Source organism: Fusarium pseudograminearum, chromosome 1 (genome assembly GCF_000303195.2).
Source record: "Fusarium pseudograminearum CS3096 chromosome 1, whole genome shotgun sequence".
NCBI lineage: Eukaryota > Fungi > Ascomycota > Sordariomycetes > Hypocreales > Nectriaceae > Fusarium > Fusarium pseudograminearum.
In genome coordinates this window covers 10,574,660-10,595,398 of record NC_031951.1, presented here as the reverse complement: position 1 = coordinate 10,595,398, position 20,739 = coordinate 10,574,660, and the positions used below count along the sequence as shown (strand labels likewise).

The window sequence follows — 20,739 nt, the reverse complement described above, 5'->3', positions numbered from 1 at the left end:
TTTGTCATTGAAAAGTATAGGCTGCCTCTCGGCCGCGTAAGCATAGACTCGACTATTGGGTGTTGGCGCTTCTGGGGAGTCATAGGGCTGCGAATCCAACTTGCGTAACCCCAGCCACTGCTCAGATTCAACAAATAGTCAGGCGCCTACATCAGATTGTGCCAAGCTAGCAGGCCTTGTTAGTTGTTCTCGACCGAAATATGTCCCGTTTATTTTGTCTTGCTGACGATTATCCTTACCACGTATGCAGTGGCTCTGTAGATCAGCCCAGGGCGTTTTATAGGCTGAAAGGGTTAAGGTTACTCTTTTGGACGATGGGTATGGTCATGGTGATGTGATGCCGCAAGTTAAATAAGAGATACATGTCCCTTGTTTTCCTTTCCATCTACATCAATAATTCGCTATAGTAACCTCTTGAGATCACTCAAGTTACTCTGACACCATTCAACCAACCTCAACCACCATCTCCCAGCTTATAACTATAGAAGCTACCGGCTGATAACCCCGACACATACACTACAACCCACCATGGCAGGTCCACCACCACCAAACATGGGCTCTATCAACAGAGAATCATTCCATAGAGATGGCCCTCCACCTTCATATTCAGAGACAGATATCTACTCTGCCACCACTCGCTCTCCTCAAGTTCCTCCTCCTACCTTTTCCGCCGCCGGTCCCGGCTCTGGATCCGGCCACGGCCCCACAGCTCCGGGTGACAATGTCGCATTCCCAATGTCACCCACTTCAACCACTGGATCAGTCATCTACACTCCCCCAGATACGCCTCAAACAGTGACTTCAAATATCGAGAAACCACAACAACTGCTGCGTGATCGCATAGCCTATGCCACACGCTACTTTGAGACCCGATCGTATTCACCTTCAACGCCTCGTGCGTTAGAATATAGCCTTGCTGTTACCCCGGATTCCGTACCTGCCGATATCCCTTATCCTGAGAACTGGGCTGCGCACAATGTCACAGCTCAGGACTGGGCTACCTTTGTCAACTTTCTTCTCCCTGATCATGATTCAGTAAAGAACGAGTCGATTTTTGGTGGAGAGGCAAAGAGTGAAGATGGCTCTGATGCCAAGTCTGCCACTTACAATGCAAACACCGGACCAGAGAGGCAAGCTGCTGATCCCAGTAAGCGGCATCTATTCCGTAAAGAAGCTGAGGCTACAGTGTACCATTGGAACACTGGCTTCTTCACACCCCGAGGGGTAGTTGTGTTACTTGTGCCTGGGGAACCAGTGCATATGCACGGAGGACAAGGGGCGGCACGTAACAACCCTCTAGGGGAGATCCCACAGGTTGGGGCCTCGTACCAGAGAGAAGCTATGCCGCAGCGCAGAGATGGACGTTTCCAAGGCGGCTGGGGAGGCCCGAGGATGAATGATGGCGGCATTCGACAAGGAGACAGATTTGTCGTTGATGGCAATGGGATTCGAATTGGAGATCTGCACATAGACAGCAGAGGCATTCGAATGGGTGAGCAGGGTGTGGGAGATGCATGGCTTTTTGGACCTGGGCGTGGGCGTGGGCATATGCATGCACCCCGAGGACGAGGACCCCATAACCACCATCATGGAGCTCGCAATCGTTCTTCCTCGACATCTTCTTCATCATCCTCTGATTCTTCCTCAAGCTGCGAATCCATTGGTTCACTCCCGGATCACGACGACATCAAAGACGAGCAACTACCCTTCTACATCGCCCGTGTCGAGCAATGGATCGCCAACCCTCACGAGGTGCGCAGCAAGGCGGATGTCAAACAGCTCAAGGCGGAGCTGAAAGCAGGGAAGAGGAACGCAGCCCCCCTTGACCCAAACGTCGACCGAAAGGAACTCAAGAAGCAGGGCAAGGCTGTCGCGCATCAATGGAAGAGTCTGAAGCGCGATCAGAAGAGGGGAAAGAAGGAACGAAAAAGGGCGGAGAAGGAAGCGAAAAGACGGACGAAGAGAGAGATGAGGGAATCCCGCAGAGATTGTCGGAGAGAGCAAAAAGGTCGAGGAAGAGGCCGAGGTCGTGCGAACCCGCCTGGGGTTCCTGGATTTCCCTCCTTCCAGTCTAATTACATACCAGGCTGGGTACAATCCCATACTGATCATGTTCCTATCCCTCCACAAGGTCGTGGGGATCCGTGGGGGTGGCCAGGCAGAGGAGGATTCCATGGTTAAACAGATATTCCCGTCGTACCTACATAAGTAGTTGTTGGCACATGTCCTAGTTATACAATGATAATGCAATTTCAAGCACCTCATGAACCTTTTGCAAATGCCCCTAATGTGTTTCATCCGGACTTAAACACCTTTTATCTATCCGTCTATTAGAACAAATTCTCTCCTGACTTTTTTTATTTTCCCTTTTTACTTGTTTAGTTCTTGGACTCATCCTTTTCCACCAAAGATCCAACTCCCAATCCTCTCCCCACGGTGACCTTCATCTTTCGTCCTTCGCCGTCCTCCTTGTCCTTGCCAGCTTCGGGATCACGGCCAACCTCGCCCACGGCATCACCCTCGTCCGCGGCGTCCGCTTCCTCTGCGGCGAGGGTCTCGTCGACTTGCTTCTTGATGCCACCGAGGTCTAGACGCATGCAAAAGGCATCTTCGCCGTCGGCGTAGTATTTGGACTCGGTCTTCTCGTTAGTGAAACCCAGTGTGTTCTCGTAAAGGTGGCGGGCTGCTGCGTTGGAGACACGGACGTGCAGGGAGACGTATTTGGCCTGGAATGTCTCGACCATGGCGAGTTCTACGCGCGTGTGTCAGTAGTTGGATATTAGGTAAAGAGTACGCAATTACGTACGACTCTGGCGCATCAGCTTCTCAGCAATACCGAGTCTTCGGTGTGTGCGCATGACGCTCAGACTGGTGATGTGACCGTGGGGAATGCCGTCTGACGGTTCCTCCTCCATCTTAGCAAGGACATACCCGACAATCTTGGGGTACTCGTAGGGGTCCTTCTTGGGCCTTGAGACATCGACGGCGACGTAGCTCAGCTGGGGCCACGAGAGGGCATGGTAGAGGTAGTACTTGAGGAAGTAGTTCTCGGGAAGGTTCTCGAGGTTTGCGTGCTGGATGAGCGGCAAGTCTGCGTTTGTGAGGAGTCGGATATCCATGGCTGCGGTATGGGGTGGAGGAGTGGTGTGGTTTGTTGAATGAGGCTCAAGAATTGAGGTACAGTAACGTAACAGTCAAGATAGAGAGATAGTAGCTTCCTTCAGCCCACTTCTGAAGCGGAAATCGGCCCCTCAATTCGCGGCGGGTCCTATTATAAAATCTGCGGGCGGTCAACTTCAACTTTACAGTGAAGTCCGTCACCCGGAGGTCGGCAGGAAAAGTCCCCAGCGCCGAGGAAACAGGAAACAACCCCACCAAGCTTGATCCTTGTTACAGTTGTGATGGGCGCTGGAGAGGACCTGGAACAGCTAGACCAGGCACCAATTATCAGCTCCTCCACTGTAGCACCCGATAAATATCCTCTCTTGGAAGCGCACCTGTCAAAGCCAGCAATGGCCGCCACGGGACTTGCATAAAGGAGTTTGGTGCTTTGTCTCTATTGGCGCGACAATTGCAGTGGATTCTAGATTGTGTAAAGTTGGAGAACTAACTAATACTCAAAAGAGGTCTACAGAAAAAGAAGGGTCCAGATCTGTAGACACGTTGATAAATATAAATATACAAGAGACTCTCTTCTTTTTTGGTCCTTTATAGACAAGGTGTTCTTTTCATATTTCAGTTTCTCTCTCTTCGTTATTTCGTCGTGATACCCGACTCATCTGCCTCACTTCACCAACCAACCACTCCACAACCATCATGGCTCTTCCTCTCACCGGTAAACTTGCCATTGTCACTGGTGCCTCTCGAGGTTTGTAAAATATCCTCTCCAAGTCCAATCGGACCCTACTGACCTCAAAAGGTATCGGTCTGGCCATCACAAAAGCTCTTGCTGCTCGCGGCGCAAACCTCGTCCTCGCCTACACATCCTCCAACTCTGCCGCTTCAACAGCCGACATCGCTTCTGAACTGGCCTCCAAGCACTCTATCAAGGCCGTTCCCATTCAGGCCGATCTTGGTACTGTCGAGGGGCCTGCTTCTCTCATCAAGCAGGCCGCCGATGCTTTCCACCCACTGCGCATCGATATTCTCGTCAACAACGCTGGCGTTGCTTTCAATGACAAGGTTCCCGATATCAAGCCCGATGACTTCACAACAAGCTACAATGTCAATGTCCTGGGCCCTCTACTTCTAGTCCAGGCCGCAGTACCTTACCTTCCAACAGACCGTTCGGGCAGAATCATCAACCTCAGCAGTGTGAGCGCCAGCTTAGGTTTCGTGGGCCAGAGTGTTTACGGTGGCACAAAGGCCGCTCTTGAGGCTATGACACGAACCTGGGCTCGCGAGTTGAGCGAGAGAGCTACTGTCAACGCCATCAACCCTGGCCCCGTCCGCTCAGAGATGTACTCGCGCAACTCGGACGAGTTCAAGCGTCTCATTAAGCCCTTCATTCAGAATGCGCCTCTCATGGTGGCTCGCGAAGGCATTGACGATCCCGAGGTTGTTGAAGACGCCAAGACGGCTGGTGGTCGTGCTGGCGAAGCTGATGAGATTGCCGGTATTGTCGCTATGCTTGCTAGCCCTGAGAGTGCTTGGGCTACTGGACAAGTTATTTGTGCCAACGGAGGAATGATCTTTGGTATGCAATAGATAGTTTGGTTAAAGAGTAATGAAAATAGAATTTAGGTTACAAGCATTAAAAGGTACTTTGGCACAAGGTGCCGACTGAGTACATAGATTTATATCAAAGTACTGCTATGGTGTAAGCGGTGACTTGCCGACTTCATGAAAGAAAGCAAATAAAATTGAAAATACAATATTTGACACCAGACCTAAAGCCCCGTGAGGGAGTTCAAAGGTGTTCTCTATTCCAAGTCGTCTCTGCATTCGACGTCCCAGAGAAGACCTCAGGAGCATACTACTGCCAACCCTCGGAGTTGTTCAACTGCTTATAAGTCAAAGTGCCCCGCCTTATTAGTGGGCGGTGACGCAAATTCTGCCAAACTCACTAAAGTCAAGTCTCAACTCACTTACAAATCAGTAGTGAGTCAGGACTCTCACTCAGCTCAAAGAAACAAAATATCACCATGGAAACAAGACAAACAGACTCCTTTGATCCCTTTGAGGATGTCCTCAACCTCGAAGAGCGCTTCTACTCAGAAGGCTACCAACTTGGAATAAAAGACGGCATCCAAGCGGGGCGAATCGAGGGGCGGTCGTTTGGCATGCAAAAGGGCTTTGAAAAGTTCCTCGAGAGTGGTCGCCTCGCCAGCAAAGCCGTCGTTTGGGCGAACCGGATACCACAAAAGGAAAAGGCTTCTTCTTCGGAGACTTGCACGCTGCCACCGCTGCCCAAAAACGCAAGACTTGAGAAGAACATCAACACTCTGTACGCCCTCGTGGAACCGGAAACCCTTTCGACAGAGAACTCGGATGAGGCGGTTCAGGACTTTGATGATCGGGTTAAGAGAGCACAGGGCAAGGCCAAGATTGTTGAGAGGATGACGGGTGGTGGGAAAGAGACAGGAGTGTCAAGCCCGTAAAGCACCATACGCAATATCGGAGTTCGGTTGGGCGCATAACAGTTAGAACAAGACAAATTCGATACTCATGTGAAAAAAGAAAGTCATCTGCATTGTCAATGGAAATTCTATACCCTCACTACCTCATAATTTGTATACACAACGTCTTCCTTCGCTTCTAATTTATTTGAATGATCTGCAAGGGTATCTGTGAACTGTTAGCATCTCTCCAGGCATTCCCTCTCGTTCAATAGACATACCCTTCACCATAAGATGACTCCTCAAGCTCGTACTTGTGCACATCCCACTTTCCGGTGTTCAGAGTCTGGCCACTGGGCAGAGGAGGCATGCCGTTGACAAACACATCCTTGGTCGCGTTGCTCGCCTTCTCAAGAGCCTTGGCCAGACCAGTCTCGGACTCCTGCTTCACAGCAACGAGCTGCTTCTCGCCGGCCTCGCCGATGAGATCGACCTTGGGGGCCTCAGCGCTGCCGACGGTGAGGAGCTGGGCGAACTGGGACTGGTTGACGACGCTGAGCTGGGGGTAGTTGCGGCGGTTGTCGCGCTTCCAGTAGGGGTTGTCGGCGATGTCGCCAGCGGGCAGCGTAACGGGGTCGTCGTACTGGAGAGGGTCGTTGGCGCCGGGGGGAGGGTTGCGGAAGTGAGGGTTCAGAGGGACACCGTTAGAGCGCTCGGGGTCGATGGCCAGGAAGCGGCGGAAGGCCTCCCAGATACCAGTCGACTGGACGGTTTGCTTCTGTATGAGTGGATGCTCTGTTAGCGGTTTGTGTATGTCATGATGTGCGAGTGAATTCGGAGTAGGGGCGGTTGTCGAGGCGATTGGGAGGCATTGGATCCGAGGCGGTGTTCGTAGTTCGTACCTTGGCGATGCTGACCACGTTGCTGGCGGCTTTGGCCGCTTGGGACGACATGATGGCGGCTGGTAGGCTGATGAAGGCTGTCGTTGAGGTTCGAGTGATGGAATCGTTTCCAACTTGAAATGCCGTCGTGATTATTGGCTGACTGGTGGATTTATCCGAGGCTCCACCGATGTGAAGTCGACTACCCTGCAGCAGATGCAGCTGCAGTATTGATTGATGGAATAACTCATAGAGGCCGACGTTAGGAGAATATTGGTTATTACTGTATTTTCTATGATGTATTTCCTTATCAATTATATGAGAATAAACTGTTGCGGTCTTATTGTGTGTTAGTTGAGTTCAATTCACGAAACAGCCAACATCCAGACTATGTTGTTTACCCAATTCACAATGTATCATATTCTAGACGCTTGGAAACAAACGAGTAAGTAATAAAAGGTACGTGATATGAAAACGCACCTACAGGTTTAACCAGCCTCGACTCGGCTTAGCATGTGTATTGTATTGTAGTTTGCATATCTTTGGAGGTTTAGAAATAGTCACATTCGAAAAGTCTAGTCATATAATTACTATGCTCTATAAACCTTCTTTAATGTCTGGTTGATTCCAGACATATGTACCTTACTAAATCAAATCCCGATTGCTACTGACCCGTTAGAAATACCGCACAAAACACTTGCCTATATATATACCAATGCCTCACAATCACTTGCTAGCCAACTCTTCAACGAGAGCCTTCACACGGTCCATAGTACCCTGTGGGCTTCCCGCCTCAGCGACGAGGACCTTGCCCTCCTTGCTAATCACAAAGACACCACGCGTCGTTCCCTTGGGAGCCTTCTTGAGACCGATGGCGCCGATAAGAGTGGCCTTAGGGTCGCACAATAGTGGGTAAGGGAGCTTTTGCTTCTCCTTGAAGGTTGTGTTGGCCTTGGGAGAGTCGGTGCTGAGACCGTAGATAGCCAGGCCGTCCTTGGTGAGAGGCTCGTATGAGTCGCGGAAGAAACAGACCTGCTTTGTGCCTGTGGAGGAGTTAGATGGGAATTCGGATGGGGCGGTAATGGAAAACTTACAGCCGGGAGTGGATGCCTTGGGGTAGGTGAAGAGAACGACGCCGGACTTGCTCTCATCAACGAGTTTCTTCAAGGTGGTCTTGTCGCCATCGTTGGTCTCAATCTCGCCTCCAAAAGTATCAAGGTCCACAATGTCGCCAACCTCGACCTTGCCGCCCGACTTCTTTACTTCTTGCGCCTTGGGCTCCTCAGTCTTGGGCTCCTCCTCGGACTTCTCCTCTTCCTTGGTTTCCTCCTTGGGCTCCTCCTTGGACTCCTCCACCTTTTCAGGCTTGTCCTCCTTCTCTGCGACCTTTGCAGCAGCCTCCTTCGCCTTGGCGGCCTTTCCGGTCTTTCCAGTGGCCTTTCTCTTCACAGGAGGAGGGGGAGGGGCAGCAGGCGCCTTGCGCTTACGAAGTTCAACAGGCATGGTGGTGTGAAAGGGGGGGAAATATGCGACTTTGTGATAATGCGATGCGATGCGCTGTTTGCGACGAGATAAAGCAAAACACGGAGATGAATTTGCGATAAAAACTACCGCGTGAAGACTACGAAGACGCGTCAAGAATGAAAAAAAAAAAAGCGGAAGAGAAAGAGATGAGAAAACAAAAAGATGAAGAAGGTTGGCGCTGGGAGGAGGAGACGAGAAGGTCCAGGGAAATGGAGAAGCCTACCTCCCTCCTAGTGACCTGGGCTGGGCTGGCCCTGTCCGTTGCTGTCGCATTTGATGCCCCCCAAATACGGCATGTCTCATCTGGGGGACGGGGACCAATAGAGCCTGTTCCAGGCCCTTTACAAGCTTCCGAGAGCTTGGACCATCACTTTGCTCGGCAGCGGAAGGCGCACGGGCCAAGTCCATTTTCGTTTAGATGATTTGAAGTGGAAATCGCGCGAAAGCGGAGCTTGAAACCGGTAGAGATCATTCATCAATTGAAGTTATGCAACTAATGAGTATGACTACAGCACTTGCCGAGATCATCCGTTTAGTTTACTTTGTGTAAGATGAGACGACAAATTACTACCGACTTGCAACATTTAACCTCTGTTGCAAACGCTCACAATATGAATCCTCGGGTGAGAACTAACTAATCCAGGTATCTCAAATCTTTTAGACTAACAGTATTTAATAGAAATTTATGGCCCCAGGGGCTGCCTTTACCATGGCCTGTGTCTTGTTTGTGTGAGTAAAGAAAGTGGCGTGGTGTTTCAAAGCGCAGTCTTTGAAGATATTCCTTCATATTCACATGTTTCTCAGATTGATCTTCATCAAGGAAAATTACCATCTTATCTCATACAAGTTTTACTAAAAATATGAGTGGCCAAGAAACTAATGTCTTCTAGATACACTCGCTCATCCATACATTCTGCCCGAGAACAAGCAGTATGTAACTCGTTCATCTTTGATCGTCTCTCGGCTGACATCTTTACAGCGCTCATCAAAACTGCCAGCGAATGGCGAACGTACTTCAAGGCGTGGTTCATCATAAGCAAAGACAAAGATCACCTGGAGCATACAACGGCGCACGGAGCGAATCAATCACCGGCTGGATCGCATTGACTTTCAAGGGCATATCGTAATTTTTATGATTTGTTGTCTAATTTCTCAAGCAATATGAAAACAAACTCCTCTTAATGCCAGCGCTGCACCAAATTCGCCATGCCCGAAACTCGCCAGCCCCTTGTTGCAACTCAATGTCTCTGTTGTCCAAAAAAGATAAAGGGGCTTGCAGCCGTGTGCGCCTGCTGTGTACATATTGCTCTGTGTATGAAAAGCGTCAACGATAGGAACCAAGATTTGTCTAGCCTATAGTTGACGAAGGGTATCTCAGCCTTGCTCCGCCTCCTATTCCGTCCATGAACCCAGGTGTACAGTCCGTTTCCAATCCCTTGCAAGTCCAGCGATTTCTCACTTTTTACCACAACTTATGATTCTGCTGTCGGATCTAGTAAAAGATGTCGTGCTTCAGCCCTGCTATGATACAGTTGCTTCATAACATATTCGTATGTCAACATGGTAACTGTCGCTGCTGGGACAGCTCGCATCATGTTGGTACCCAGTCCAGCATAAAACGCTCGCCACCCTTCTTCGGCCAGTATGACACGGAAAGTATGGACGACGCCTTGGTACCTCGGCTTCTCAGCAGGGGCTCGAGCGCCACGGGGGCCTGATCCCGTCACTCCCATACCCTGAGCGAACTCCTCGCCGGCAAGCGGACGCCGTTGGGTCTGTAAACGGGTGCGAATAACTTCATGAGGGTACGTCGCGGTGCTGGCGAGGATCTTGGATAGAATGGAGGCCCCCAGGATCCCGAAAACGTGATTTTTGCTATCTTGCTCGCTGGATTCGCCCATTCCTTGGCCGGTAAACCTAGTTTTGAGGTACTCGTATGTTGGAAATTGCACAGCAACGTGCGTCAAGCCGAGAAGAGCAGGTGTTAGTCCGGAATAGAAAGAAATGAGACCTTCCGATGTGTACATCTTGCGAGCCGCGTCTAGTGTCGATTTGTAGTGCCAGTCATGTAGTGTTGGTCGTGTTGTTGGTGTGCTAGTCGCTTTCGGGTAGTATGCGGCATGATGATCCTGTGTGTTGTGTCGAATGTTGCTCTGTGACATGAGCCGTGTCTTGATAACCCAGATTGGGTTGGTAACTATTGTACTGCTGGCGCCTGCTATGATTGATGACCAAAAGTTGACTATGTGACTGTTGTCTATATGATGAAGTATTAGTACGTCTCTTTTATGCGATTTCGTGGCAACATACCATAATGTTGCGATATGTACCCCTTGCTCTTATTGTAAACTGTAAACCACACAGCCCAGGTTGGTAAGTATCCCATTACGATAGGCCCGAGCCCACGATAAAGACCTCGGATTCCTTCCTCTCTCCAGATGACCTTTCCCGAGCCAAGAAGGCCGTTGTATAACTTTGGATGGCCAACATGTCGTCCCTTGTTGAGAGCAGCGTAACCACCTTGCGCCTGGAGCTTGGTCTTGATGACGTCGAGTGGGCATGTCACAACACCTGAGGTGAAACCACCCACTGCACCGGCGATAGCGTTGAACTGCGAGTCGGAGGCGTTTAGCGCCCAACGGTGCATTGGCGTAACCGTCGTGGAGTACATTGGGGCGTCGGAGGATGCGTAACCGTAGGAAGATGCAGCATAGTCTGAAGACGGCGACTGGGCAGCTTCGGGAGGAACCTGGTCAGTTGACGACATCCCAGTCGTTTGCTAAACAGATCGCCTGTTACTTTTTGTCTGGTTATTCGCTGTGCGATGCGAAATCAACAATCGAGAATGGAAGTTGATATTGTCGGTGTTCGTTGTTATCGCCCAAATGTATTTATCGTCGTGGTGCCTGTTGCCAAATTCTTCTTTTCCAGAGGTCCGTCGCAGACGTCAAGTTGATGTATTTCGGAAACCGAGACCAAGAGAGACCAGCAATAAATCTTCCTGCACGCCGTTGATCGCCCGCAGCCTGTGAGATTGCAACTGTCGAAATTCCTTAGTCTCCGGACCGATCCTGCCCCCAAAAACAAGACGGTTCCCGTCCGTCTTAAAAAAAGGCCTGACGTCTTTCTGTCGCTGTTGGAGCTTCGCAGCCGGTACAAAGGTACTGCGGGGGAACGAACGCTCGCTCCCACGCGCCGTGACCGACCGCTTCCCACTTCAGCGAATGGCGCCGGCCATTGACTTTGGGAGTCGAAAAAGCGAGAGCCTTGGAACCGGAAAAACCGGTGGAAGTTGAAGGCAGACGCGGGAGGCGATGGCCGAAAAAGTAGGGATCGTGAGGCTGAAATAGACGCAGAGTGAAGAGTAATATGTAATGTTATAAGAAAGAGGAAGTAGGAAAGAAGAATCAAGTTTCCCGTTGGATGGCGAAACAGAGCGGAGGATGGAAATCAGCGGAGGAAAGCAGGACGGGGCGGGCCAAGGGAGCCATAAAAAACCAGACACTATTAATTGGACATGACATTAAACCTCTCATAAACCTATCAAGAGATTCTTATTAGATATTTAATGATGTACAATACTAGAAGGAAGAGAGAAGACCTATACGTTTGTTTCATAACATATTATTTATCATGTTTTTACTTTACTGTCTCTCCAGTCCAACATACTCCCTCTACTGCATATTCTTTCTTACATCCCAGGACAAGCGAGCTCTACCTGGCCATGCGATGCACCATCGGCACTTGCAGGGTTCTGCTCACCATTTTATTTTTCACATGAAACTTATTCACCGAAGGCCTTGGCTGGTCTTACTCTTGTCGGAGTATTACTCTGGAACAAAGAAGGGCGTTTCTCCTGCTTATCTTACTGAATTCCTTTCTCAACGTCTTTGCACCGGTGCAAGCCGGTCTTATTAGCGGAGACGATAGACGAACCGGTCTTCAAAATAACGCAGCATAGACTAACAGACACTAAGAAAAAACAGACGTTTGGACCTGCGCGGGTGCGATACACAATTTCGACTGCATGTGGTATCAGAGCACGAGCGTTGGGCACTGCAACTTGCCTGTCCAGTAGCCTGTAAGCTCCGATATCGATCTTGAACCCTTGTTTGACGTGGGATGGAATGACGACACGTTCCCGAGGCCTGCATATAATCAAGGAGGAATCTCGTCCGAGGTGAGTGAGGTTGTATAACAAGCAGGCTGTACTTATTGTGCATATGATGAGATAGAGCGACACCTTGGTAAACCATAGCATCTTCTCTAGATATCTTACCTTCTTGCTACTACATATATTTATCTACTTTTTGGCCGTTCTATCCCGAACCGGTTTCCCACGGGACATAAAAACGACCCCCACCTCATCGACGGTCATGCTCCACTGTCTCGCAGATGCCATGTGCAAAATGGTGCTGCGCCATAGTTAACTCCAGCAGCCACATTTCTTCTCCAAATTACTGTGGCGGTGCAATCATACCTTAGTCATCGATTTTGGTCCCCTTCTGCCCGAGTAGACGCAGCCAGCGAACGACAAAGGAATGGTCATCAAGACCACGTGACGTCCCGAGCTCTCCCAGGAAGTTTTGCAATTGCTCGCCTCAGCCCATCCGCAATTCGCGCCATTTCCGACCGACGACGAAGACGACACTTCAACCCAACCCCCGGACGTCAATTGCTTCCTCTCGATTCAAAATGAAGTACTCGCTCGCCCCCTTCATCCTCCGCCGGCCGTGGCTCGCCCGCTTTTTCAAGCCCGCCGCTACCTGGTACGTCAACACTGCCGGGTACCGCCAGATGGGCCTCAAGTATGCGAATTCCCCCTCCCTGCTACGCCGCCAATTGGATCTCGAAACGATGGAAACGGCGAAATATTGGGATGGTTTTGGCTGACTGCGGGTCTTCAAGATACGACGATCTCCTCGAGGAGGAGAACGAGACCGCCCAGGCTGCCCTCAAGCGCCTCTCTAACCGCGAGTCCTACGAGCGCATCTACCGTATCCGACGTGCTGTCCAGTGCAGTTACCAGCACAAGCTCCTCCCCAAGGACCAGTGGACTACCTCCGCCGCGGTATGAAACAATCCCACGATCGATTATTCTCTCTACCGGTTCCTCCTCGGCAATTGGAGAGAGAGTTCACGATCCCGATATATCACGAATGAATAGCGTCAACTAACTCGCCACCCCCTCTACAGGACAAGCCTTACCTCCAGCCTCTTATGGAGGAGGTCGCCGCCGAGAAGGCCGAGAAGAACGAGCTTGACTCCATCGCTGTCGTCCGAAAGCACTAAATTATTTTTGGCCCTCGGGTTGGGAGGACAGTAGGAAGAAGTTGAAGAGCAGGACGGCGGTTGAAAGAGGGAATTGCCCGCCTCCTAGAGAAATGGTGGCCACACCTCAACGGACTAGACAATTCCCGTGTATCCTATGTAGACGTCTGACTTGACTCATTTGCACATATCATGACCATTGGATCGGTTTTGAACGCATGTGAATTCTTTTATATGAAAAGCTATCTCATGCATGCATGCACAATTTTTGTAATGTACAATATACCATCTGCGAAAGACTTCGCCAGAAGCCCATCCCCAGTCAGCTCTTGTGCTGTTCTCGCAGGAAATCTACCCGAAGAAGTTTGCAATGCATCTTCATCAAGACATCCTTCATAACTCTTCTTACACGAGTTCCACACTGGCTGATCAGCCTCTCTAGGGCGTCATCTCCCCAGCGCCCCTTTCCTTTTTCCGATTCATGGGAAAGAATCCAACCCTCGACGCCATACGCCGCAGATACCGGATCCCGATTTTCCCTAATTCGTCACCTCCCAGCATGCGACTCCGTCTTAAAATAGTGCTTTTCCCCATCCAAATATGGCCGTTAAGCTCGTGTTCAATCGTGTCGCCTTCTCCATGACCTGCCTGTATTTGGGCATGGGGGCTATCAGTGACAGTAATACATAGTTTCGAGACAAGTTGCTCGAGAACCCCTTATACTCGTTGGTAGAAGAGCAGGTAGGCAACCTTGTTGTCCTTGATGTTATCCTTGATCGGTTTGGCGGCCTTGGGAGCGCCGTTGGTGCCGTTGGCAACGCTGCTCCATTTCTTTGCTCCTCCAGCAGGGCTAGTGACCTTGCTCCATCCGTCATCATCTCCAGCGTCTTCGTCCAGAACAGTACCGAACCGGTTGCCCGATGAAGGGCCATCCTTACGAGTATCCTTTACTTCCTCCTCTTCGCCGCCCTCAGCGACATCCTCACTTCGAACTCGGCGGATGGCAGTATCATCAATACGAATCCACTCGCGCCCTTCCTGTCGTCGCACATCGACAGTGTAATGTCCGCCACTAGCGTTCTTACCATGATGGTACACCACGCTAATCAACTTGTACTTGGGCATTCCCTCTTCACCCAAAGTCTGACGTTTCTGCCGAGACAAGGCTTCGCGGGGAATCTCAAGCTCCAACGGATAACCGATCTTCTTCCAAATCTTGACAGTTCCGTTGCCCTCTGCGTCGAACTGGAAGCGCTTGAGATGTAGGATGAGGACGGGAGGAAGCGACTCAATGAAAACCTGCTTGGTAGCCGTGACCTCCTTGCCACGAGGAGAGTTGAAATCTCCCTGAAGACGCTCAGGTCGAGTAAGACCTCGGAGCGCATCAACAACATTGCGCACATCAGAGGATCCGATGTCTAGCTGAAGGGGCTGATAAGGCTCAGTAGTGATGGAGTCCTTCAAGCCAGGGACACGGAACTCAGATCGCAATAAACCACCAAAAATTCTGGAAATAGGGCTGGATGAGTTAGATCCGGAGGACCGAGAAACAGCAGACTTTTGCTTTCTGCCGACTTCCAACCAGTCGTCAGCACCACCAGCATCAGAACCAGCACTGGGTTGGTGCTCCGCTTCGTCGGGAGTAAAGTTCTTGAGGACTGTAGTGCACTCGTCATCAAGAGACTGCAGTAGGAAGCCAAGGAATTCCTCGGCATCTTGCTGGTGACCCCGCTATATCTCATTAGTAAGATTATTTGTTAGGGAGGAAAATCACATACCCTCATGCTAGCGAATCGTGGAAGCTGCCTTATGGCTTCGTAGACGAATTCGGGAGTGAAAGGCTCTCCGTAACGCTCAAGCTCCTCGTTCTTCAGCGCCAAGCGTAGAGGTTCAACACCAGCAGCAGACTTGATGGTCTTGAACTCATGCATAAACATGATCCTGTCCTACATTAGCGCCTTAAACCATGCCACTTGAATTTGTAACTCACATTGCATCAATAAGAGGAGTATCGCTCTTGAAGCTATGAACAGCACGCTTGCTGATCTGGTTGAGGAAATCATAAAATGGCAAACAAAACATCAAAACTTGCAAAACCTGTAGTTTGTTAGACCCTTTTAAGACTCGGATAATAAAAATAGATCGGGACGTACAGAGTTCATGTAACACATGTTCCCGGTGTTGATCAGACCGCGGGGCTCGAGGAACGCAACTTGATCCGCGAGACCAACATGGAACGTGTGAATAGCCTCCGCAACGGAGTTGGCGTTAACTTTCGAGAAGCTTGGGGCAGCTCCATTAGGGGTTCCAGTGGGACTTTCGGTGGCATGGCCATTAGCAACAGTGTCGACGGGAACGGCACCATTAGACCCCTCAGTCTTTCCAGCAGCTGCAGAAGCGGGCTTCGAGAAAAGCTTCGCCCAACTAGAAGGTGGAGCTTTGACAGCAGGAGCTGGCTCAGTAGCGGTTGATTCAGACTCCGCAGGCTTCTCGGGATCTTCAGTGGTGACCTCCTGCTCAGGGGCACTTTCGGTAGCTACGTCGCCGTTTACCGGCTTTTCAGCACGTGCAGGCTTAGCATCCTTAGTGTTCGCCTTGGGAAGCGACGGAAGAGCAGGGGCGGGAGTAGCGGAGGAGCGTGTGGCAGGACGGTTCGTCGAAGTTGAGGTAGCGCTGGTGGCGGTGTTGGCGCGTGATCGTTGCTGGACAGAAGCAGGAGTCTCGGAGGACTGGCGAGGAGTTGCCGCAGCCTCGGATGGAGCTGTTGATGTCGCGGGTGTAAGGGCCGAGACAGAAGGTTCGGTAGAGCTGGCTTCGGGAACACTGGCCTGCTCTGCAACAACGTTATGTTGATCAATAGCCGGCAGGGAAACATTTGCACTGTCCGCATTGAGACGCCTCCTCCATCGTCCCGGCTTTTTAGTTCGAACAGGGAACTTTTCGTCCGGGTGAGAGTACCATGGTAGCTGAGCGAAGTTAGTTTAGATTTAATACATTGAAACTGCCAAGACTTACAGGTGCACGGAATGGCTCCTGTGGAACAGGGACATGAACATGAACATGAATAGGAACAGTAGCAGGAGCAGGGGCAGGAACAGGTGAAGGTTGTCGTGGGGGCTCAGCGGGGGCAACAGGAGGAGCGGGGGGTGCTGGCTCAGTCTCCTGCGTGACCGGGGGAGTTGGAGTAGGAATTATCTGCGACGAGTGGGTTGAAGTAGGAGTCTGGGGTGGAAGTGAGGCTGGAGCAGGAGGCTGATATGGAGTCGGCAGAGCAGGAGATTGTTGCTGAGCTGGGCGGGTTGGGAAGCTCGGGGGTACGCTCACACCAGACATGGGGACAAACTGGTGAACGGGCGGCGATCGTCCGTAGTGCTGCTGGTAACCCATATAAGCACCGGGTGAAGGCATTCCGGCGTTGTGGTACTGTGCGTTTTGATACTGGCCATTCTGGAACTGTGCAGCTTGGTATTGTCCACCTTGATACTGCGCGTTGTGGTACTGAGCGTTGTGGTAGTGACCTGTCTGATACTGCGGCGGGTATCCATAATACTGCTGCTGTCCATAGTTCATGTAGTTGTTGTTATACATGTGGTTTACGGCTTGATGGTGATGATGTTGCTGATGTTGCTGCTGGTACTGGGACTGGGGAACAAAGGGAGGAGGAGGCTGCCTCCGACGAGGCCCTCCGGGACCGACCATGTCGGCACCTAGGACGCCAGACCCTCCCTGTATATTCTGCCCAGCCGGCAGATGGCGGTTACTCATCGTGCCGGCTTGGGGATTGAGTGAGGACGGGAGTCGCCCAGTTGGTGCGACACCCTAGCAGACAGCGTGTGAGCCTGCTCTTGCGGACAGAGCAAGATTCGAAGTCGTCGGGCTTCAGTTTGTCGGTGGTTTTCAGAAAGCGAGGGGCGAGAAACGTTGCGACGCGACACCGGAAGCGAGGCGGCCTAAATTGACCGCAAAAAAGTTACAAAGGTAAGATGGATACGTCTGTTGAGATGGAGGAGAACAAAGGCGCCTGATGTTGGGTTAACAAAGCCGCACGGCACAAGCACAAGCACAAAGACGAAGTAAAAATGCAGTAAATAAAATCCTGGGGCAAAAAAAGACAAGGCCGGAAGCGAAGAGTAGACGCACTGAGGAGGAAAGTAGAAAGCGGATTTGACCGAGTTGCGTCAGGCAAAACGGGGGTGACGCTTGAAGTTGCGTTGCGATAGTTTGGCAGGTGAGGTAGGGTGAGGTAAGGTAGGCGTAGCGTAAAATGGTGCAGCACAGGCACAAACAAGCCGGGGGCGGTATTGGAGAAATAAAATATTATCCAACCTGAGGCCGGGGCAGTGTCTGGCGTCTGGCGTGTCTGGCTCTGGCTCTGGCGCTGAGCTGAGCTGATGGGATGACCTATGAGCGCACTGCTACCGAGACTGAGACGAAGGTCGAGCCGCAAAGTAGGAGCGAGCAGGCACTGCACGAGCCAACCAACAATTAAGTCCAAAGATTCAACCAAACCCAAATGTTGCTGTCTGAGGCAGAAACTTGATTATAGTCCGGCTAGTGGGTAGCAGAAAAGTTAGCCTCTCAAGTCTTAGGATACAAAAATAAGTAGTCTAAGAACCCTAGTCTAAGCAGCATAAGCTGGCCTAATAATTTTGTTCCTTATGTTCCTAGCGGTCAATTTTCTGATACCCTGAGGTCCGGGCACACTGAAGTATGTGCTCCACTCCTGCCAGGTCAAGCCCCGGCATCGGCCATCTTGATCCCTGCCTTGAATCGATGTTGTAAGTGACATCCATGTAAGAACGTGAACCAGTTCGATCTATTAGTGATAGAATCCTTATCCCAGTAACCCAGGTTTTAAACGAGCTGACAATAGGATTACAGGAAAGACTTTAATGAACTCAAGTCGCACTGACCTCCTTCATAGACTCATCACAAAGCAAAGACTACTGTATGTAAACTCAAACGCTGGTTCATTATTAAACTTGGGATATCATCTTCCAATCTCGCTAAACTCTCATTCGAAACATCAAAACTCTTCCAAAGTTACTCATCGCGAAATAACCATCTGCCACCTGGTCGCATTGCCTCCCGATGCCTATCCCGAACAGTCTGCTTCTCTCTCTGAGCAGCCTCTGATCTCTCCCGCTCTAGCTCTTGCGTATCTGGAAAATCTGCGTTCCAAAATCCTGGCGGGCTTCGCATTCTTGCGTAGTGGTAGCGGTGGCTATTGTACTTGTTGGAAAGCTCGCGCATCTTGGCTTCAACCCACAACTCTTCGCGTTCCTTCTTATCCATGGTTCCTAGTTTGTATGCAAAATCGCCCAAGTACTCTTCCAACAACTTCTGCTCTTCTTGCCGTTCGGCAGCTGAGAGGGGAGATTTAGGACGGTGAGACTTGGCGAGTTCCCGATACTCCTTTCCGCAGCAGTGCATGTCGATGCATCCTTGCATGCGAGATCTCTCGTCTCGATCGCGAACAACGTCAGTAAATGCAAAGTCATGCCCAAAGTTGGCCTGAGGGTTGATCTTGAAATCGTCCGGACGTAGTTGAGAAAGTGGTTTGTGCCGCAGCCCTGATTGCGCCCCTTGCTTAGGGGCCAGCGGAGATCTTGCGTTTTGCGGCGTAACCTTAGATGTAGCAACTATGGTTGGTGTTCGGTTGGGCGTCAGCATCTGTTGAACGGCAGGCCTGTCTTTAGCTCGACCTGCCGCCTCAAATGGAAGCACTCGTCGTCCTGGAATCGCAAGATCATCAGCTATGGTGTTTGGCCTCACAGCCGATCGGGGAGTCAGTCGACCAGTAGGCGTGGCATCTTGAGCAGCAGAACCATTCAACAACGCATCCAGCTTCCCCCTAGGGGCTGCATCCGTGTCATTTTTCTTCCTGTAGGCTTCCCCGTCTTCGGCCAAGGTTGAGATACCACGTTCCAGCCCCTTTCTGAGGGGTGTGATGGGGTTTTCTTTACCTGGCCGAACCACTCTGCGATTCACGCTCATCGGCGTGAGTGCAGAAGTTCGCTCAATTGGACGAGCTATTTGTGGAGGATCTGGCCTGACGAAGAGGGTTCGAGGTGTTGTCGTTGCTGTTACAAAAGCTTCGCTTTTGATCTTCTCTTGCCTTTGCGACTCTTCCAGTTCCCGGCGCTTTCGTGGTGTCAATAGTCGTTGTGCTACATCCCCTAAGTCTATACTTTCGTTCGGAACAATAGTAGCGGGTCCCAAGGGCTCTAGTGGACTCGAAGAGCGGTCATCTGCCTCTATCTTTATCCTTTGCAGAGGCATCTCTTTACAATCCTCATTGTCGCGCTTCCTTTTCCGCACCTCTCTTTCGGATATGATGATTGGATCGGATGACGGCTCTTCCTTGATTTTGACATAATTCTTGACATAATTCTGGGGCGGCAACTTTGGCAGTTCGTTGTTATCGTGCCTTGACTCCGCATCACTCTGTGTCGCGTCCGAGCTGGGGTGAGCAGCCTTCGTATCTGGAAGTGGCTGATTGTTCTCATGAAGAGAAGCAGCAGCCAAGGGAGGGAGGTCCAAGTCGGCTTGGTCTAGACCAGCTTCAGAAGTGAAGCTCGTGTGGGGACTAGACGCAGCTTCTTCTGCTGTTCTTCCGGCGGGAAGTGTTGTTGCTCGGGTGTTTCTGTTCTGGCGTTCTGTAACATTGATACCGCGTTCTTTCTCCGCCGTTTTGACCTTCTCCTCCAACATCGTGGCGTGCTCGACCCATCGATCTCTTTCTTCCTTCCTTTTCCGCAAAGCATCCTTTGCTTGTTTGAAGTTTGCCGACAGTGCCTTAAACTTTTGGCTAACTTTGGCACACTCAAGCTTCCAGTCTGGCTCGTCTGAATTTTCCGAGGGGTTGCTAGTAGACGAGGTCTGAGTCTGCTTGTTGTTTCCAGCAGGCTTGGAAGATGCTTGCTGCCGCAATTGTTCCTTTAATCTGGCATTTTCATTCGCTAATTCAGATATACGAGACGCGTTGTCATCCCGCTGCTGTAGAGCCTTGTCGAGCTCTTGTTTGGTTGCTTCAAGATCTGCATCGTGTTAGGCAGATTTCCATCATGCCGAGCCAGTGTGACGTACCTGAAGCAATGTGCTGATCAATCAACTCGCAGGCGCTGTTAATGGCATCAAAAAGGGCCGGACGGCCTGAGGCAAACCAACTTGTCATTCTTTCCAATAGAAACTGTTCAACATATCTTTGATTGACCTTTTTTTCTGACTTGGACGACGTGTGACGGTTAAGTACTGTCGTGATGAAGTGTCAACGCGTCTCCACATTTTGCCTAACGCGGCGGTTTCTACTTTGGACGTGACAGCACGGCCCCACGTGATTGCCTGGAGAACTCATGATGAGACAGAATAGTTATCATGATGAGTAAGAACATTTGTTTCAACAGTAGCAATAGGCCTTGATGGAGTCAAACTGAACCGAAATATCTTTGATTAATTGGATAATGTATTTTGCAAGGCTCTGCATAGCCGCTGGATATTCACTA

The 20,739-nt window shown here is 50.7% G+C and overlaps 10 protein-coding genes across 10 annotated transcripts, besides 1 other annotated feature; 4 read left to right on the top strand and 6 right to left on the bottom strand.

Annotated features, from left to right (window-relative positions):
• Positions 1–528: 528 nt before the first annotated feature.
• On the top strand, positions 529–2,181 carry FPSE_12375 (uncharacterized protein; the record flags this gene model as incomplete). The annotated part of the gene is made up of 1 exon (XM_009265492.1): positions 529–2,181. One exon carries the CDS (start codon positions 529–531, stop codon positions 2,179–2,181), a length of 1,653 nt encoding a protein of 550 aa, XP_009263767.1.
• A 197-nt stretch (positions 2,182–2,378) lies between these two features.
• FPSE_12376 (uncharacterized protein) lies at positions 2,379–3,119 on the bottom strand (the record flags this gene model as incomplete). Its single annotated transcript, XM_009265493.1, has 2 exons — positions 2,379–2,752; positions 2,807–3,119. The coding sequence occupies 2 exons, from the start codon at positions 3,117–3,119 to the stop codon at positions 2,379–2,381; spliced, it is 687 nt and encodes a 228-aa protein (XP_009263768.1).
• Positions 3,120–3,816: 697 nt separating this feature from the next.
• Positions 3,817–4,786, top strand: FPSE_12377 (uncharacterized protein; the record flags this gene model as incomplete). Its single annotated transcript, XM_009265494.1, has 3 exons — positions 3,817–3,868; positions 3,920–4,696; positions 4,761–4,786. The coding sequence occupies 3 exons, from the start codon at positions 3,817–3,819 to the stop codon at positions 4,784–4,786; spliced, it is 855 nt and encodes a 284-aa protein (XP_009263769.1).
• A 358-nt stretch (positions 4,787–5,144) lies between these two features.
• On the top strand, positions 5,145–5,600 carry FPSE_12378 (uncharacterized protein; the record flags this gene model as incomplete). Its single annotated transcript, XM_009265495.1, has 1 exon — positions 5,145–5,600. One exon carries the CDS (start codon positions 5,145–5,147, stop codon positions 5,598–5,600), a length of 456 nt encoding a protein of 151 aa, XP_009263770.1.
• Positions 5,601–5,826: 226 nt separating this feature from the next.
• On the bottom strand, positions 5,827–6,511 carry FPSE_12379 (uncharacterized protein; the record flags this gene model as incomplete). Its single annotated transcript, XM_009265496.1, has 2 exons — positions 5,827–6,336; positions 6,461–6,511. 2 exons carry the CDS (start codon positions 6,509–6,511, stop codon positions 5,827–5,829), a joined length of 561 nt encoding a protein of 186 aa, XP_009263771.1.
• Positions 6,512–7,165: 654 nt separating this feature from the next.
• On the bottom strand, positions 7,166–7,942 carry FPSE_12380 (uncharacterized protein; the record flags this gene model as incomplete). Its single annotated transcript, XM_009265497.1, has 2 exons — positions 7,166–7,482; positions 7,534–7,942. The coding sequence occupies 2 exons, from the start codon at positions 7,940–7,942 to the stop codon at positions 7,166–7,168; spliced, it is 726 nt and encodes a 241-aa protein (XP_009263772.1).
• Positions 7,733–7,819: a repeat region.
• A 1,493-nt stretch (positions 7,943–9,435) lies between the features above and the next one.
• FPSE_12381 (uncharacterized protein) lies at positions 9,436–10,730 on the bottom strand (the record flags this gene model as incomplete). Its single annotated transcript, XM_009265498.1, has 2 exons — positions 9,436–10,220; positions 10,274–10,730. The coding sequence occupies 2 exons, from the start codon at positions 10,728–10,730 to the stop codon at positions 9,436–9,438; spliced, it is 1,242 nt and encodes a 413-aa protein (XP_009263773.1).
• A 1,928-nt stretch (positions 10,731–12,658) lies between these two features.
• Positions 12,659–13,255, top strand: FPSE_12382 (uncharacterized protein; the record flags this gene model as incomplete). Its single annotated transcript, XM_009265499.1, has 3 exons — positions 12,659–12,771; positions 12,872–13,034; positions 13,160–13,255. The coding sequence occupies 3 exons, from the start codon at positions 12,659–12,661 to the stop codon at positions 13,253–13,255; spliced, it is 372 nt and encodes a 123-aa protein (XP_009263774.1).
• Positions 13,256–13,951: 696 nt separating this feature from the next.
• FPSE_12383 (uncharacterized protein) lies at positions 13,952–16,999 on the bottom strand (the record flags this gene model as incomplete). Its single annotated transcript, XM_009265500.1, has 5 exons — positions 13,952–14,965; positions 15,013–15,175; positions 15,225–15,331; positions 15,388–16,200; positions 16,250–16,999. 5 exons carry the CDS (start codon positions 16,997–16,999, stop codon positions 13,952–13,954), a joined length of 2,847 nt encoding a protein of 948 aa, XP_009263775.1.
• Positions 17,000–18,277: 1,278 nt separating this feature from the next.
• Positions 18,278–20,411, bottom strand: FPSE_12384 (uncharacterized protein; the record flags this gene model as incomplete). The annotated part of the gene is made up of 2 exons (XM_009265501.1): positions 18,278–20,274; positions 20,324–20,411. The coding sequence occupies 2 exons, from the start codon at positions 20,409–20,411 to the stop codon at positions 18,278–18,280; spliced, it is 2,085 nt and encodes a 694-aa protein (XP_009263776.1).
• Between the last annotated feature and the right edge of the window lie 328 nt (positions 20,412–20,739).